Below are 14840 nucleotides of genomic sequence, written 5' to 3'. Positions count from 1 at the left end.
AGTTTTCCTCCTATTTATTGTCAGTCAATTGATCTGCTCTTCCTCCCAAGTGGAGGTGGGGATGGCGCTGTATGGGTCCACAATCAGCTTGGCGCACCTCACGATCATGGCCATCAAGAAAACGCACATCAGGATGACAAACCCAATGGCAAACCCCTTGTCCACATCGACGTACGGCTGCACTGTCGGACTCTCCATAGGGCTCCGCCTTCACACCCTGCTCTGTCCTCTGAGCTCTGGCACGTCCATCACCTGCACAGCAGAGTTTGAGATGGAAATCATTATTTTTGTGCATAATTTATATTGTGATTGTGTAATCCATACACCTAGGCTACATCTACACTGGCATGATTTTCCGGAAATGCTTTTAACGGAAAAGTTTTCCGTTAAAAGCATTTTCAGAAAAGTGTGTCTAGATTGGCAGGACGCTTTTCTGGAAAAGCACTTTTTCCAGAAAAGTGTCCGTGGCCAATCTAGACGCGCGTTTCTGCAAAAAAGCCCCGATCGTCATTTTCGCGATTGGGGCTTTTTTGCGGAAAACACTACAGTGCTGTCTACACTGGCCGTTTTCCAGAACAGTTTTCCAGAAAAAGACTTTTGCCCAAATGGGAGCAGCATAGTTTTTCCGGAAAAGCACTGATGATTTTACATTAGATCGTCAGTGCTTTTCCGGAAATTCAAGCAGCCAGTGTAGACAGCTGGCAAGTTTTTCCAGAAAAGCGGCTGATTTTCTGGAATAACTTGCCAGTGTAGACACGGCCCTCGTGTGTGTGGTTCACTGTCCCATGTAGTGGCATTTAGACCACTTATAGTGAGAGAAAAGAATGAGTGAGCTCTACAGCCTAAGATTAGAGCCAGCTGGCTTTATAGCTTAAGCTGTAGCGGCTCCTACACTAAACTCTAGAGAGCCCGGTTTCAAATCTGCAGGGAGGTGATTACAATTGCACCTGTGGGTTCCAATTAAGTCTCTATGGTGCTTGGTGTTGTAAACAACCTAGTCACTGGCCCAAAGAGCTCACCTATGAAATTAGGAAGTTTGCATTACCTGCAGAGGACAGAAAATGCTAGAGTTTGCTGCTCATAGGTTCAAAGACTTTAAAGCCAAAAGGGACCCACATGATTATCTATTCTGACCCTATGCACAGGCCACAGAATCTCACCTATTCAGTCCTGTAGTAGGCCCATGATCACCAGCTGAGTTACTGAAGTCCTCAAAACTTGATTTAGAAAATTCAAGTTAGAGAAAAGCCGCCATTTGTTCTGGGAAGTGTCCTGTGCCCCACAGCACAGAGGGAAGGAAAAAAGCCCTCTAGCATCTCTGCCAATCTGACTGGAGGGAAAATTTCTCTAGTAACTTAGAAGCCTCCCCCTCTAGCGTCCCCTCTTCTGCCATGGGAGATAGTTGTGAACAGCTGTTGTGGATGGGCCATATGTCATTGTATGTAACTTCTCAGATAATTTCCTCCATAAACTTATCAAGCGCTTCCTTTGGCCCATCAACCCCAGTATGTTCCATGTGAGAGACATGTCACAACATATTGGTTATGTACTGAGTACCGCTGAGAGAGGCCTGACTCCCCCATTTCCCTAAACACTGAGACATAGTCACTTTCTCTGGCTCAAGTCATGTTTATTTCTCCATATTTACAGAGTGGACCAGCTTCAAGAGTGGGGATTGAGAAAGTACCATTAACCCACTGGGTAGGGCACTCATCTCAGAGGGGAGAGACCTGCGATCATGTCCCTTCTCTGATTCAGGCAGGCATTGGCCATGTAACCACTGAGCTAAGGAGTGTAAGAAGGGCAGCTGTGTTTTGTGGGAGGTCTGATCTGGTAGACAAGCTCTTTAGCAGCCTCAGCATGCCTGTGTCTGTGTCTCCATTCCACATGAGAATAATAGCTTTTCCAAGGAGTGCTGTGAAAATACCGGCATTAAAGAGGATGAAGTGCTTGCTGCGATGTGATGCGGGCCACAGGAATACTTTGGATAAGTGACCTGACACATCATCAAGATGACAGATTTCCGTTTATTTACAGTCACTTGTTTGTATCCTGTTGTAGTTTAGTTCCAGGAGACACTGAAAATACTTGGCTGCTGGCTTTTGGATTGTTCATACTCAAAGCATGTGCCCAGGGCTATGTCTGGTGCGGTGAGTAGTTTTCCATGTGATTTCACTACTGGTGTATTTTCACTTTCAGATGTGTAATAACGTTGCTTAGTGCACTCCTGAAAGGCGCTGAGATGCTACAGCGATGAGCAAGCTGTGAGAACCTGTATAGACTAGAAGTGGTGAAAGTTTGACTGTCTCAGAAATTTTGGAGTCCTCTGTTTATCCAGAGAACATATCTAGGAGGGTCAGCAGCAGGAAATGCATCCCTAATTCCTCCCACCCTCAAACCTGTTCTAGGAGGACTACAACCGAAGGGGTCACTCAGATGCCAGAGCCTCTCAGTCCCTGTCATCTTTGCCAAACCTGCTAAAAAGTGAACAAGGTGGCAAGCTTTTTGAGACTGTTCTGTGTTTGTACAGCACCTAGCACAAAGGGGTCCTGATCCGTGACTTTCCTTCTCCCCACCACACACACTACTGCCCTGCAGATAATAATAGGTCTCCCTTTACTGCAGTAGCTGAGCATCTCACAGTCTATAATATATTTATCCTCATGACATTAGTGGGAGGTAAGGCTATAAACCATGTTTTGCAGCTGGACAATTGAGGCACGGAGAGATTAAGGGAGTGGCCCATGGTCGCACAGAGATTCTGTAGCAAGGGCACGGTCTTGAACTGAAGTTTCATGAGGCCCTGGACTCTTAGATCCTTGTTAATGTTCATCTGTCTGAAAGGAGGAGATATTGACAGCTGGGGTGCTGGCTGTGCAGGGTGGACACCCGTCACACTGGGGATAGACTGAGGCCCACCAAACTTAATTTCCTGTTACAGTTCCCTGATGAACCAGCAGGTGGCAGAGAAGGAAATCCTGTAAGTCAGTAGTCCCCAACCTTTTGGGACTGCCGGGTGCCCGGAGGCAGGGCCACTCACGCACCGGGCACCCAGGGGAGGGGCCACACATGGGCCCGGGGGCGGGGCCGCATACACACCCGGGGGCGGGGCCACCCGTACGCTGCGCACCCAGTGCCAGCGCCACCCATGCGCCACACTCCCAGGGCTGCCACCGCTCCTGTACCTCACGCCTAGGGGCGGGGCCACCCATATGCCGCGTGCTCAGGGCCAGCGCTGCTCAGGGGTGGGGAGCCAAGCGCCCAGGGGTGGGTACGCCCATACGTCGCGTGCTTGGGGCCGGCACAGCCCATGCGCCGCCCACGTGCTGTGGGCCCGGGGCCGGGGCCGGCGTTGCGCCTTCACCGGGCGCCCGGGTCGGTGCCGCTCATACGCCGCGTGCCCAGGGGCCAGCAAAGCCCTTGCACTGCATGCCTGGGGATGGGACCAGTCCCGATCACTCGGTGGGCGCACAGAAATGTCCCGGCGGGCGCCATGGCGCCCACGGGCACTGCGTTGGGGACCACTGGTGTAAGTGACTGTTCCAGTGAAGTCTGATGCAGCTGGTGAAGTGTCACAGAGGTCACCTGTGTTACAGAACCCAGCTCTCCCAGGCCAGCAGCATCTTAACGACTGGTCCACCCGTCCTCTCCTGCTACCTTATCATGACTGCCCCTTGGCCTGCCCATAATTAGCCATTTTCTTGTGAGCACCATAAAGTCAGTGAGTCTGGAGAGATTGGAGGCACATGAGTGGCTTAAGGGATTGGCTAGAGGAACTTGTTGCCAGCATAGTGGGCGGGACTAAGTACTCTCTTCTAGACCATCCCTGACAGGTGTTTGTCTGACTTGCTCTTTAAAATCTCCAATAATGGAGATTCCACAACCTCCCTAGGCACATTGTTCCAGTGTTTAACCACCCTGACATTTCCTAATGTCCATCCTAAACTGCTCATGCTGCAATTTAAGCCCATGGCTCATTGTCCTGTCCTCGGAGGTTAAAGAGGACAATTTTTCTCTTTCCTCCTTGTAACAACCTTTTACGTACTTGAAAGCAGCTGTTATGTCCCCTCTCAGTCTTCTCTTTTCCAGATTAAACAAGCCCAATTCCTTCAGACTTCCCCCATAGGTCAAGTTTTCTAGATTTTTAATCATTTTTGTTGCTCGTCTCTGGACTTTCTCCATGCACGTCTTTCCTGAAATGTGGTGCCAGAATCGGACACAATGCTCCAATTGAGGCCTAATCAGTGCAGAGTAGAGCGGAAGAATGACTTCCTGTGTCTTTCTTACAACACTCCTGCTAATACATCCCAGAATTGCACTCCACACATGTTGGGCATGCCCAGTCCTACAGCTGCTCTAACTTACGTTCCACCATCCTGAGAAGCGGAGCTTAGCCACAATGCATTGAGCTCTGGCTACACCACAATTCATCCCCCTCACCAGAGGCCAGTGCAGGACCCTTGTAGTGGCTGCCCACCAGCTGGGGAGCCCCCTCCTTTGAGGAAGGACTCTCAAGGGGCTGTTTCCATCCTCTTTTAGGCTTGGTTATGTTGCTCGAGTGGCATAAACAGCGGAAAGATTTTTACAGTGGAAATTCTGATGCCTTCGATTGCAGCCGTGCGCAGCGTGAAACGGCTACAGATGTGGACAAAGATCAGAGATGCCGCCTTGGTTTTCCTCCAAACACAAATGCCTCCAGCAGCTTTGGATGGCAAAAATGCGCAATTTCCCTGGTTTTTTTGCTCCCTTTTGTTTAGCCATCTTCATTTCATCGGCTCCCCATAGTGATGCCTATTGCGGTCATGTCAAATGAAGGGCAGAAGAGTAGTTCATGAACTAGATGTGGTCATTCTGCATCCAGATCATAACTGTGACTTCCAATGTCCATGCTACAGCAGGCTGTGTGTGGGGGTTGGCCATGCTACAGCAGGCTGTGTGTGGGGGTTGGCCATGCTACAGCAGGCTGTGTGTGGGGGTTGGCCATGCTACAGCAGGCTGTGTGTGGGGGTTGGCCATGTTACAGCAGGCTGTGTGTGGGGGTTGGCCATGCTACGGCAGGCTGTGTGTGGGGGTTGGCCATGCTACGGCAGGCTGTGTGTGGGGGTTGGCCATGCTACGGCAGGCTGTGTGTGGGGGTTGGCCATGCTACGGCAGGCTGTGTGTATGGGTTGGTTGGTTTTTGTTGGTTGTGCCTTTCTACCTCTCCAGCCCCAGGGTAAAGAGTTTGCCCAGCGCCTAAGTGTAAAAAGATCAAAATCTTGCCAGCGAAACAAAGCAAAAGAACACGGAGGTCCTTTGCTAAGGGAAGTTGGACTCAGGAGGAGTGTGGGTAAACAACCTGCCCCTAACTAAGAAATCCACAGCTCAGCCATGCTGTCAGGAGATGACTGATTTATAACATCAGGGCTACTTTTGCCCTTTGCAGCTTTGTTGCAGATCATGATTTGCATAGAGCAACACAGACCCCTGGGGAGAGAGTTCCTGTCCCAAAGAGCTCAAAGCCTGAGACCAAGGGCAGAGGGGAAATGGAGGCCTAGGTCCTCGAGGTTACTTAGGTGCCAAACTCCCATTGATATCAGAGGGGTCAGGCACTTAAAGACCCCTGCAGATCTGAGTTCAAGTGGCTTGCCCCAGGTCACAGGAGAAGCAGAGCTAAGATTAGACCCCCCTTGCCTATATTTTCAATGTGGAGACCAGAGCCTTAGCCATCAGACATCCCAGGCAGAGCCATCCTGTCCATAGGATAGTTCGAGGCGGCCACCTCAGGCCCTCTGCTTTGGCAAACCCCCACGGCAGACACCTCAACTGTCCTATGGACGGGCCTGGCATCGGGTGGCAGCAGGGGTCACCCTGACCCTCCTGCACTCTCCGCAGTGGTAGCCGGAGCCACCCGTCAGCCTGTTCTGCTCTGCCCCACTGCCCTCTCAGCCCACTGCAGACAGCTTCTCCGTGGCAGCAGGAAGCAGAGTGCTCCGGCCGCATGGTGCTCCGCTTCTCGCCGCCACGTAGAAATGAGGCACAGCGGGCTGGGAGAGGGCAGCAGGGCCAAGCAGAGCAGGCTGCTGGGCTGCTCTGGCTCCTGCTGCCGTGGTGAGTGCAGGGGGGCGGGGTGACCCTTGCTGCCTCTCCGCAGCAGGCCCATCCATAGGATATTTGAGGTGGCTGCCAGGAGCCCCCCCCCCATGAACAGGATGGACCTGCCTGGGGGCAGGGGCAAGGCGAGCCCTGCAGGAGAGTTGTCCTGGGGGGGGGGAGAGGGATTGCCCCAGTCCCCACATCCCCCATGGGACAACCCTGCTCCCAGGAGGAGGAATAGGGCATCCAGGCCAATTCAGGGGGAGAAAAATGTTCATCACGAGACAATGAGATAAATGAGGGTTTCACGGTAAAGATCTATTTCCAGCAATGCAATAGCGGCAGCTCCTTTCACCTGTTCAAACCTCTATTCACTGCTAGAGAGGGCTGAGACCACGAGGACTCGTCCTTACCATGCCTAGCAAATTTTATTTCAATTGCTTTGCTTCAGGTTGGTTCATCTACCGTAATGCAGCTGCATCACATCCATTACGCTGCCGTCCTTTAATGTGCAGACTGGATGGAATTGTCAGCAGTCTGCTCTGTGCTCCTACAGCACCTAACATTGGCTTAACTTTGCTCCTTTGTCTTTAACGGAACAGCACCAGGCCGACGCTAAGGATATGTCTGTGCTACAGCAGCACAGCTGTGCCACCCGCGCGCTATAGTGTAGACACTTCCTCCATTGCCAGAAGGTGTTTTTCCATCAATGGAGGTGGCCCCACCTTTCCGAGGAGTAATAGTCTTCCGCTGACCTAGCTGCCCAAGCTAACTACATTGCATTGGGAAATTTTTCACAGCGCCGAGTGATGTAGCTAGGTCAACCTATTATTATTTTTATATGTAGTCCTGGCCTGAGCACTTTCAAGAACATAGCCTATAGGATTTTGCATGTCCTCTAGTGGCAGTTTTCATTATAGTACTTCTCTGTACAAGAAATGCCTGTTAGATACCATCATTCAGCATGCTTAACAGGAAGTTGGATGTGTCTGTGGTCAGAGAATGGAAAATAGAGTAGAGCAGATTGTTAACAGCAAGCCTGAAAGCTGTCTCTTTATTGAAAAGCACCCTATGTGAATGCATGTGTAACCCACACACCTAGGCTATGTCTATATTGCGCTCTCTTGCGCGAGAACATATGCAAATGAGGCAAAGTGGTGAATAGCGCGGCGCCGCATTTGCATACTTAATGAGCTGCCATTTTTGCGCAAGGGGCTTTTGCGCAAAAAGAAGCCATCTGCACAGCTCCTTTTTGCGCAAAAGCCCACTCTTGTGCAAGAGCCGTTCTGTCGCTTTTTTTCAGGCGGAGCGGCTCTTGCGCAAGAGGGGGTTTTTGCACAAAAAGGAGCCATGTAGACATCTCCTTTTTGCGCAAAAGCCCCTTGCGCAAAATCATAGCTCATTAACTATGCAAATGAAGTGCTGCGATAAGAGGTAAGCTGAGGTAAGCTAAGAGAGCTGATAGGTAAGGTCCCATGGGAATCAAGACTGAGCGAAAAAACAACTGAGGAGAGTTGGCAGTGTTTCAAAGGGACACTGTTAAGGGCCCAAAAGCAAACTATTCCGCTGCGTCAGAAAGATAGAAAATATGGTAAAAGACCACCTTGGCTTTACCACGAGATCTTGCATGATCTAAAAATAAAGGAGTCATATAAAAATGGAAAGTAGGACAAATTACAAAGGATGAATATAGGCAAACAACACAGGAATGCAGGGGCAAGATTCGAAAGGCAAAGGCACAAAATGAACTCGAACTAGCTATGGGAATAAAGGGAAACAAGAAGACTTTTTATAAGTACATTAGAAGCAAGAGGAAGACCAAGGACAGGGTAGGCCCACTGGTCAGTGAGGAGAGAGAAACAGTAACAAGAAACTTGGAAATGGCAGAGATGCTTAATGACTTCTTTGTTTCGGTCTTCACCAAGAAGTCTGAAGGAATGACTAACATAGTGAATGCTAGTGGGAAGGGGGTAGGTTTAGAAGATAAACTAAAAAAAAAGAACAAGTTAAAAATGACCTAGAAAAGTTAGATGCCTGCAAGTCCACCAGGACCTGATGAAATGCATCCTAGAATACTCAAGGAGCTGATAGAGGAGGTATCTGAGCCTCTAGCTATTATCTTTGGAAAATTATGGAAGACAGGAGAGATTCCAGGAGATTGGAAAAGGGCAAATATAGTGCCTATCTATAAACAAGGAAATAAAAACAACCCAGGAAGCTACAGACCAGTCAGTTTAACTTCAGTGCAAGGAAAGATAATGGAGCAAGTAATTAAGGAAATAATCTGCAAACACATGGAAGATGATAAGGTGATAGGGAACAGCCAGCATGGATTTGTAAAGAACAAATCATGTCAAACCAATCTGATAGCTTTCTTTGATAGGATAACGAGTCTTGTGGATAAGGGAGAAGCGGTGGATGTGGTATACCTAGACTTTAGTAAGGCATTTGATAAGGTCTCACATGATATTCTTATCAATAAACTAGGCAAATACAACTTAGATGGGGCTACTATAAGGTGGGTGCATAACTGGCTGGATAACCATACTCAGAGAGTAGTTATTAATAGTTCTCAATCCTGCTGGAAAGTATAACAAGTGGGGTTCCGGAGGGGTCTGTTTTGGGACCGGCTCTGTTAAATATCTTCATCAACAATTTAGATACTGGCATAGAAAGTACACTAATTAAGTTTGCAGATGATACCAAGCAGGGAGGGGTTGCGACTGCTCTGGAGGATAGGGTCATAATTCAAAATTATCTGGACAAATTGGAGAAATGGTCTGAGGTAAACAGGATGAAGTTTAATAAAGACAAATGCGAAGTGCTCCACTTAGGAAGGAACAATCAGTTTCACACATATAGAATGGGAAGCGACTGTCTAGGAAGGAGTATGGCAGAAAGGGATCTAGGGGTTATGTGGACCACAAAGTTGAATATGAGTCAGCAGTGTAATGCTGTTGCAAAAAAAGCAAACATGATTCTGGGATGTATTAACAGGTGTGTTGTGAGCAAGACACGGGAAGTCATTCTTCCTCTCTACTCTGCGCTGGTTAGGCCTCAGTTGGAGTATTGTGTCCAGTTCTGGGCACCGCATTTCAAGAAAGATGTGGAGAAGTTGGAGAGGGTCCAGAGAAGAGCAACAAGAATGATTAAAGGTCTAGAGAACATGACCTATGAAGGAAGGCTGAAAGAACTGGGTTTGTTTAGTTTAGAAAAGAGAAGATTGAGGGGGAACATGATAGCAGTTTTCAGGTATCTAAAAGAGTGTCACAAGGAGGAGGGAGAAAACTTGTTCATCTTGGCCTCTGAGGATAGAACAAGAAGCAATGGGCTTAAACTGCAGCAAGGGAGGTTTAGGTTGGACATTAGGAAAAAGTTCCTAACTGTCAAGGTAGTCAAACACTGGAATAAATTGCCCAGGGAGGTTGTGGAATCCCCATCTCTGGAGATATTTAAGAGCAGGTTAGATAAATGTCTATCAGGGATGGTCTAGACAGTATTTGGTCCTGCCATGAGGGCAGGGGACTGGACTCGATGACTCTCGAGGTCCCTTCCAGTCCTAGTATTCTATGATAGTCACCACTTTGTCTCATTTGCATATTTTCTTGCACAAGAGAGCACAGTATAGACATGGCACTAGTGTGGATCAACTGCTAAGAACAAGACACCTCTTCAGCATGGGCTGAGAGCGAGCTGGCTTTTAGCTCAGGGGATAGAGGCCCCTGTACTAAGCTTCAGAGGCCCCAGGTTCAAATTCTCCTGGTGGTGGTTACACATGTGCGCAGTGCACCTGCGAAATGCACATATGAACAATGGATGGAGCTGGTTTTCATGGGTGGTGGGGGTGGGCAGCCTGGCTCTTATCTGGGGAGAGGAGATTGCTGAAGGGGCAAAGGGGCATGGTCTCTGGGGAAGGGGTGTGGCTTCGGGCAGAGTGGGTGGGGCTTCAGCTTTCCTTCCTCACCTGGGCCTTCATCCACTGCCCATGTTTGCTTTTATGGCCTGGATTTTATATCTAAAGATGATTGAATCTTAATTACAGATTCTTTCTATATTCTTAACTTATAACGCACTCTTATAAACTGGCTTGTTCAAGCCAAACAAATTCAAATTACGAATAAGGAGCACAATTGATTACCTGCCCCCCCTCCCCGCCCCGGGACAAACTACAAAGGGAAGCAGTGGATTCTCTGTGTCTCAGTGTCTTAAGAACAAGTCTGGATGCCTTTCTGGCAGAGCTATTTTGTCAGGCATGAGTCATTGCTTTCAGTACAGAAGTTCTGACCTGTGCGACAAGAGGTCTGACTAGATGATCTATTTAATGGTTCCTTCTGCCCTTCCAGTCTATTAATCTTTTATGTGGATAGAACATGCTCTGCTGCTGTGCATATCATACTATTAGGTTCATAGAGACACAGATGTACTTTACTGCCTGATGGATTCACAATAACAACTGGGCATTTCTGCAATCCCCGAGTATGTGATTTAACAAGAACATGGCATGAGACGTCTCAACCTGGCAGCGATCATGAAAATATAAGTTTGATTTTAAAAGATGCCTCTTTCCATAGCAGAGCAATTTTTAACAATTAATTCAGAGCGCTCCAACAAAACAGACTGTAAATGTTCACTGCACAATCTTAGCGTTTGTCTATACAAAAAAGGGGTTTGCCTTAGCAAGATAATTTATACAGGCAAAACATTTCCTTTGCCACTATATAAGAACATAAGAATGGCTGTACTGGGTCAGACCAAAGGTCCATCTAGCCCACTAGCCTGTCTGCTGACAGTGGCCAACACCAGGTGCCCCAAAGAGGTTGGACCGAAGACAATGATCAAGCAATTTGTCTCCTGCCATCTCTCTCCAGCCTCTGACAAACAGAGGACAGGGACACCATTTCTATCCCCTGGCTAATAGCCTTTTATGGGCCTAGCCTCCATGAAATTATCTAGCTTCTCTTTAAACTCTGTTATAGTCCTAGCCTTCACAACCTCCTCTGGCAAGGAGTTCCACAGGTTGACTACACGCTGTGTGAAGAAGAACTTCCTTTTATTCGTTTTAAACCTGCTACCCATTAATTTAATTTGGTGTCCTCTAGTTCTTCTATTATGGGAACTAATAAATAACTTTTCTTTATCCGCCCTCTCCATACCACTCATGATTTTATATACCTCTATCATATCCCCCCTCAGCCTCCTCTTTTCTAAACTGAAAAGTCCCAGTCGCTTTAACCTCCCTTCATATGGGACCTGTTCCAAACCCCTAATCATTTTAGTTGCCCTTTTCTGAACCCTTTCCAAGGCCAAAATATCATCCTACGAGGAATAACGGAGCTGCCGACAAAGGGCTTTGATGTCGGCAGGGGAGCATCCAGACTAGCGCGCTGAGCGGACAAACAGCTGATCAGCTGTTTGTCGGCTCAGCGCGGCAGCCATGTAAATTTAAATGAAGCCGCGATCATTTAAATCGCCGCTTCATTTGCCTTTGCCTACGTGTCTAATCTACATGCCTCTGATGAGAGAGGCATGAAGTCTAGACACAGCCTTTGGTATCATCTGCAAACTTTACCACCTCACTGCTTACCCCTTTCTCCAGATCATTTATGAATAAGTTGAAAAGGATTGATCCCAGGACTGACCCTTGGGGGACACCACTAATTACCCCTCTCTATTCTGAAAATTGACCATTTATTCCTACCCTTTGTTTCCTGTCTTTTAACCAATTCTCAGTCCAAGAAAGGACCTTCCCTCTTATCCCATGGCCATGTAATTTACACAAGAGCCTTTGGTGAGGAACCTTGTCAAAGGCTTTCTGAAAATCTAAGTATACTATATCTACTGGATCCCCCTTGTCAGCATGTTTGTTAACCCCTTCAAAGAACTCTAATAGATTAGTAAGACATGATTTCCCTTTACAGAAACCATGTTGACTTTTGTCCAACAAATTATGTTCTTCTTCATGCCTCACAATTTTATTCTTTACTATTGTTTCAATTAATTTGCCCAGTACTGAAGTTAGACTTACCGGTCTGTAATTGCCAGGATCGCCTCGAGAGCCCTTTTTAAATATTGGTGTCACGTTGGCTACCTTCCAGTCATTAGGTACAGAATCCGATTTATCGGATAGGTTACAAACCACAGATAATAGTTTAGCAATTTCCCATTTGAGTTCTTTTAGAACCCTTGGATGAATGCTATCTGGTCCCAGAGATTTGTTAACATTAAGTTTTTCTACTTGTTCCAAAACCTCCTCTAATGACACTTCAATCCGGGACAGTTCCTCAGATTCATCACCCACAAAGGACGGTGCAGATTTGGGAATCTCCCTAACGTCCTCAGCCGTGAAGACTGAAGCAAAGAAATCATTTAGTTTCTCCGCAATGGCTTGATCGTCCTTGATTGCTCCTTTTATATCTCGATCGTCTAGGGGACCCACAGGGTTTTTAGCAGGCTTCCTGCTTCTAATGTGCTTAAAAAACATTTTGTTATTTTTTTGCTTTTCTTATTACATTTTTACACTTGATTTGACAGTGTTTATGTTCCTTTCTATTTATCTCACTAGGATACCTAAAGCCGGTCCCCAAATGAAATAAGCTATGCTGCCAAAAGTTCTTTGCTGACAGAATAACTGTACACAATAGGGTTTCTGCCACTATAGCCATGTCATTTGAGCTTTGATTTTTTTTCCCACACTCCGGACAAAGCTATGCCAATAAAACTTTTAAGTGTAGACCAAGGCTCAGTCATTTCAGCTGCTGATTAAATGTGTTGCTTTGAGAGTTTGTACATTAATTCTGAGCAGTGCTCGAAGCGACATTGTTTTAATTCCGCAGTCATCTGAAGAAGTGGGCTGTGCCCACGAAAGCTCATGATACCATCTACCTGTTTTGTTAGTCTTGAAAGTGCTACCAGACTATTTGTTGTTTTTTAAGTTTTTAGAGACTGTCACACCATCGAGGCCCCCAAATTTAGGTGGAATAAGTAGGGTTGCCAGGTGTCCGGTTTTGAACCAGTCTGGTATTTGAGCTTTCTGTCTGGGAAACAAATTAAGAAAATACTGGACATATAAATGTCCAGTATTTTCTAATTAAGTTAGTTTTATTATTCTGAGTATTGGTACGTAGTTGCGTATTGCCTAGTTGGTAGACACGCTCACAGCTGGTTTCCCCAATTCCTGCTCCCCCCCAACCCCTTCCTGCCCCCCTGACCTCCTCCTGGCCAGCCCCACTCCCCTCTTGGCTGGTCCCCCTCCATCCCGATCTGAGATCAAGTGTGTCCGGTATTTTTTTTAAGCCATCTGGTAACCCTAGGAATAAGAAAAAAAGATATTTTGGCCTTGGAAAGGGTTCAGAAAAGGGCAACTAAAATGATTAGGGGTTTGGAACGGGTCCCATATGAAGAGAGGTTAAAGCGACTGGGACTTTTCAGTTTAGAAAAGAGGAGACTGAGGGGGGATATGATAGAGGTATATAAAATCATGAGTGGTGTGGAGAGGGCGGATAAAGAAAAGTTATTTATTAGTTCCCTAAATAGAAGAACTAGAGGACACCAAATGAAATTAATGGGTAGCAGGTTTAAAACGAATAAAAGAAAGTTCTTCTTCACACAGAGTGTAGTCAACCTGTGGAACCCCTTGCCAGAGGAGGCTGTGAAGGCTAGGACTATAATAGAGTTTAAAGAGAAGCTAAATAATTTCATGGAGGTTAAGTCCATAAAAGGTTATTAGCCAGGGGATAAAATGGTGTCCTTGGCCTCTGTTTGTCAGAGGCTGGAGAGAGATGGCAGGAGACAAATTGCTTGATCATTGTCTTCGGTCCACCCTCTCTGGGGCACCTGGTGCTGGCCACTGTTCGCAGACAGGATACTGGGCTAGAAGGACCTTTGGTCTGACCCAGTACAGCCGTTCTTATGTTCTTATGTAAGAAAAAGAATAGGCTTCATTTTGTTTTAAATTCTATTCTGAACACAGAAGTTCTATTTTCTATGTAGTAAACAATTTGGTGAAAACCACTCCTCAGAATCTTACCAGCAAGTGCAGGAAACAGAAATGCAGGGGCTTCTGGCTAAGCCAGAAAGTGAAACTGACTAAAAACAGAAAGTGAAACTAAGCTGCCTCCTTCTATTGTCCAAATTGAATAAATGTGCCTCCCCCAAAAGTGTAAGCAAACAGCATTGATGGTGAAAAGTCAATAGGGTTTTTAAAAGTTTAGTAGCCATTAATATGTCACTTGCAAGATAGATGAGTATGTATGAGGCTAGAGCGCTCCATTATATCACATGCACTATAATATTTTAGCATATATAGACACACAAGAAATAGCATGTACAGAAATAGAATTCACAGAAAGTTACACACAGTATAAAGATTTTTCTAAGTGTTACATAATATTGACAACCTGTTACCTTCACACGTCTGGATTTTATTGACCTCTGGACATTCCTTACCTACCCCAAAGGATCTTTCAACAGCTCCCATCCTCTGCCCCATGGTGCGACGCTTTCCTTACCCTTCGCAGTCTGGCTGAGGCTGTGACTCTTTTGCTCTCCCTAACTCCTTGCTGTGTTTGCTGTTACAGAAGCTTCATAAATACTTCAGAAATGTGACGGCATCAAGTTTCAGGCACTCCCAGTAATGAGAGCAAAATGATCCCCCGCAGATGAAATTATAGCCCAGGTCGTCAAGAAAATATTTCCACAACTGACTTTCAGCAGCGGGATGAAAATTGCTGGGCACAGGGCACATGGCGCAAACCAGATTCTCACTA

At 46.7% G+C, this 14840-nt stretch overlaps 1 protein-coding gene across 2 annotated transcripts; it reads right to left on the bottom strand.

Moving 5' to 3' along the window:
• Positions 1–20: 20 nt before the first annotated feature.
• On the bottom strand, positions 21–14625 carry CTXND2 (cortexin domain containing 2). Of its 2 annotated transcripts, none has more exons than XM_075907474.1 (2): positions 14521–14625; positions 21–252 (listed from the first exon to the last, which is right to left on the bottom strand). In XM_075907474.1, exon 2 carries the CDS (start codon positions 196–198, stop codon positions 25–27), a length of 174 nt encoding a protein of 57 aa, XP_075763589.1. In that variant the 5' UTR covers positions 199–252; positions 14521–14625; the 3' UTR covers positions 21–24. The 2 variants fall into 2 exon arrangements, with proteins under 2 accessions (XP_075763589.1, XP_025044965.1); XM_025189180.2 differs by having other exon boundaries at positions 14525–14622.
• Positions 14626–14840: the final 215 nt, after the last annotated feature.

The sequence above is a fragment of the Pelodiscus sinensis genome, chromosome 24 (genome assembly GCF_049634645.1).
Source record: "Pelodiscus sinensis isolate JC-2024 chromosome 24, ASM4963464v1, whole genome shotgun sequence".
NCBI classification, from domain to species: Eukaryota; Metazoa; Chordata; order Testudines; family Trionychidae; genus Pelodiscus; species Pelodiscus sinensis.
Note: the sequence above shows the minus strand (reverse complement) of the source record. Positions and strands in the feature narration are given on the sequence as shown.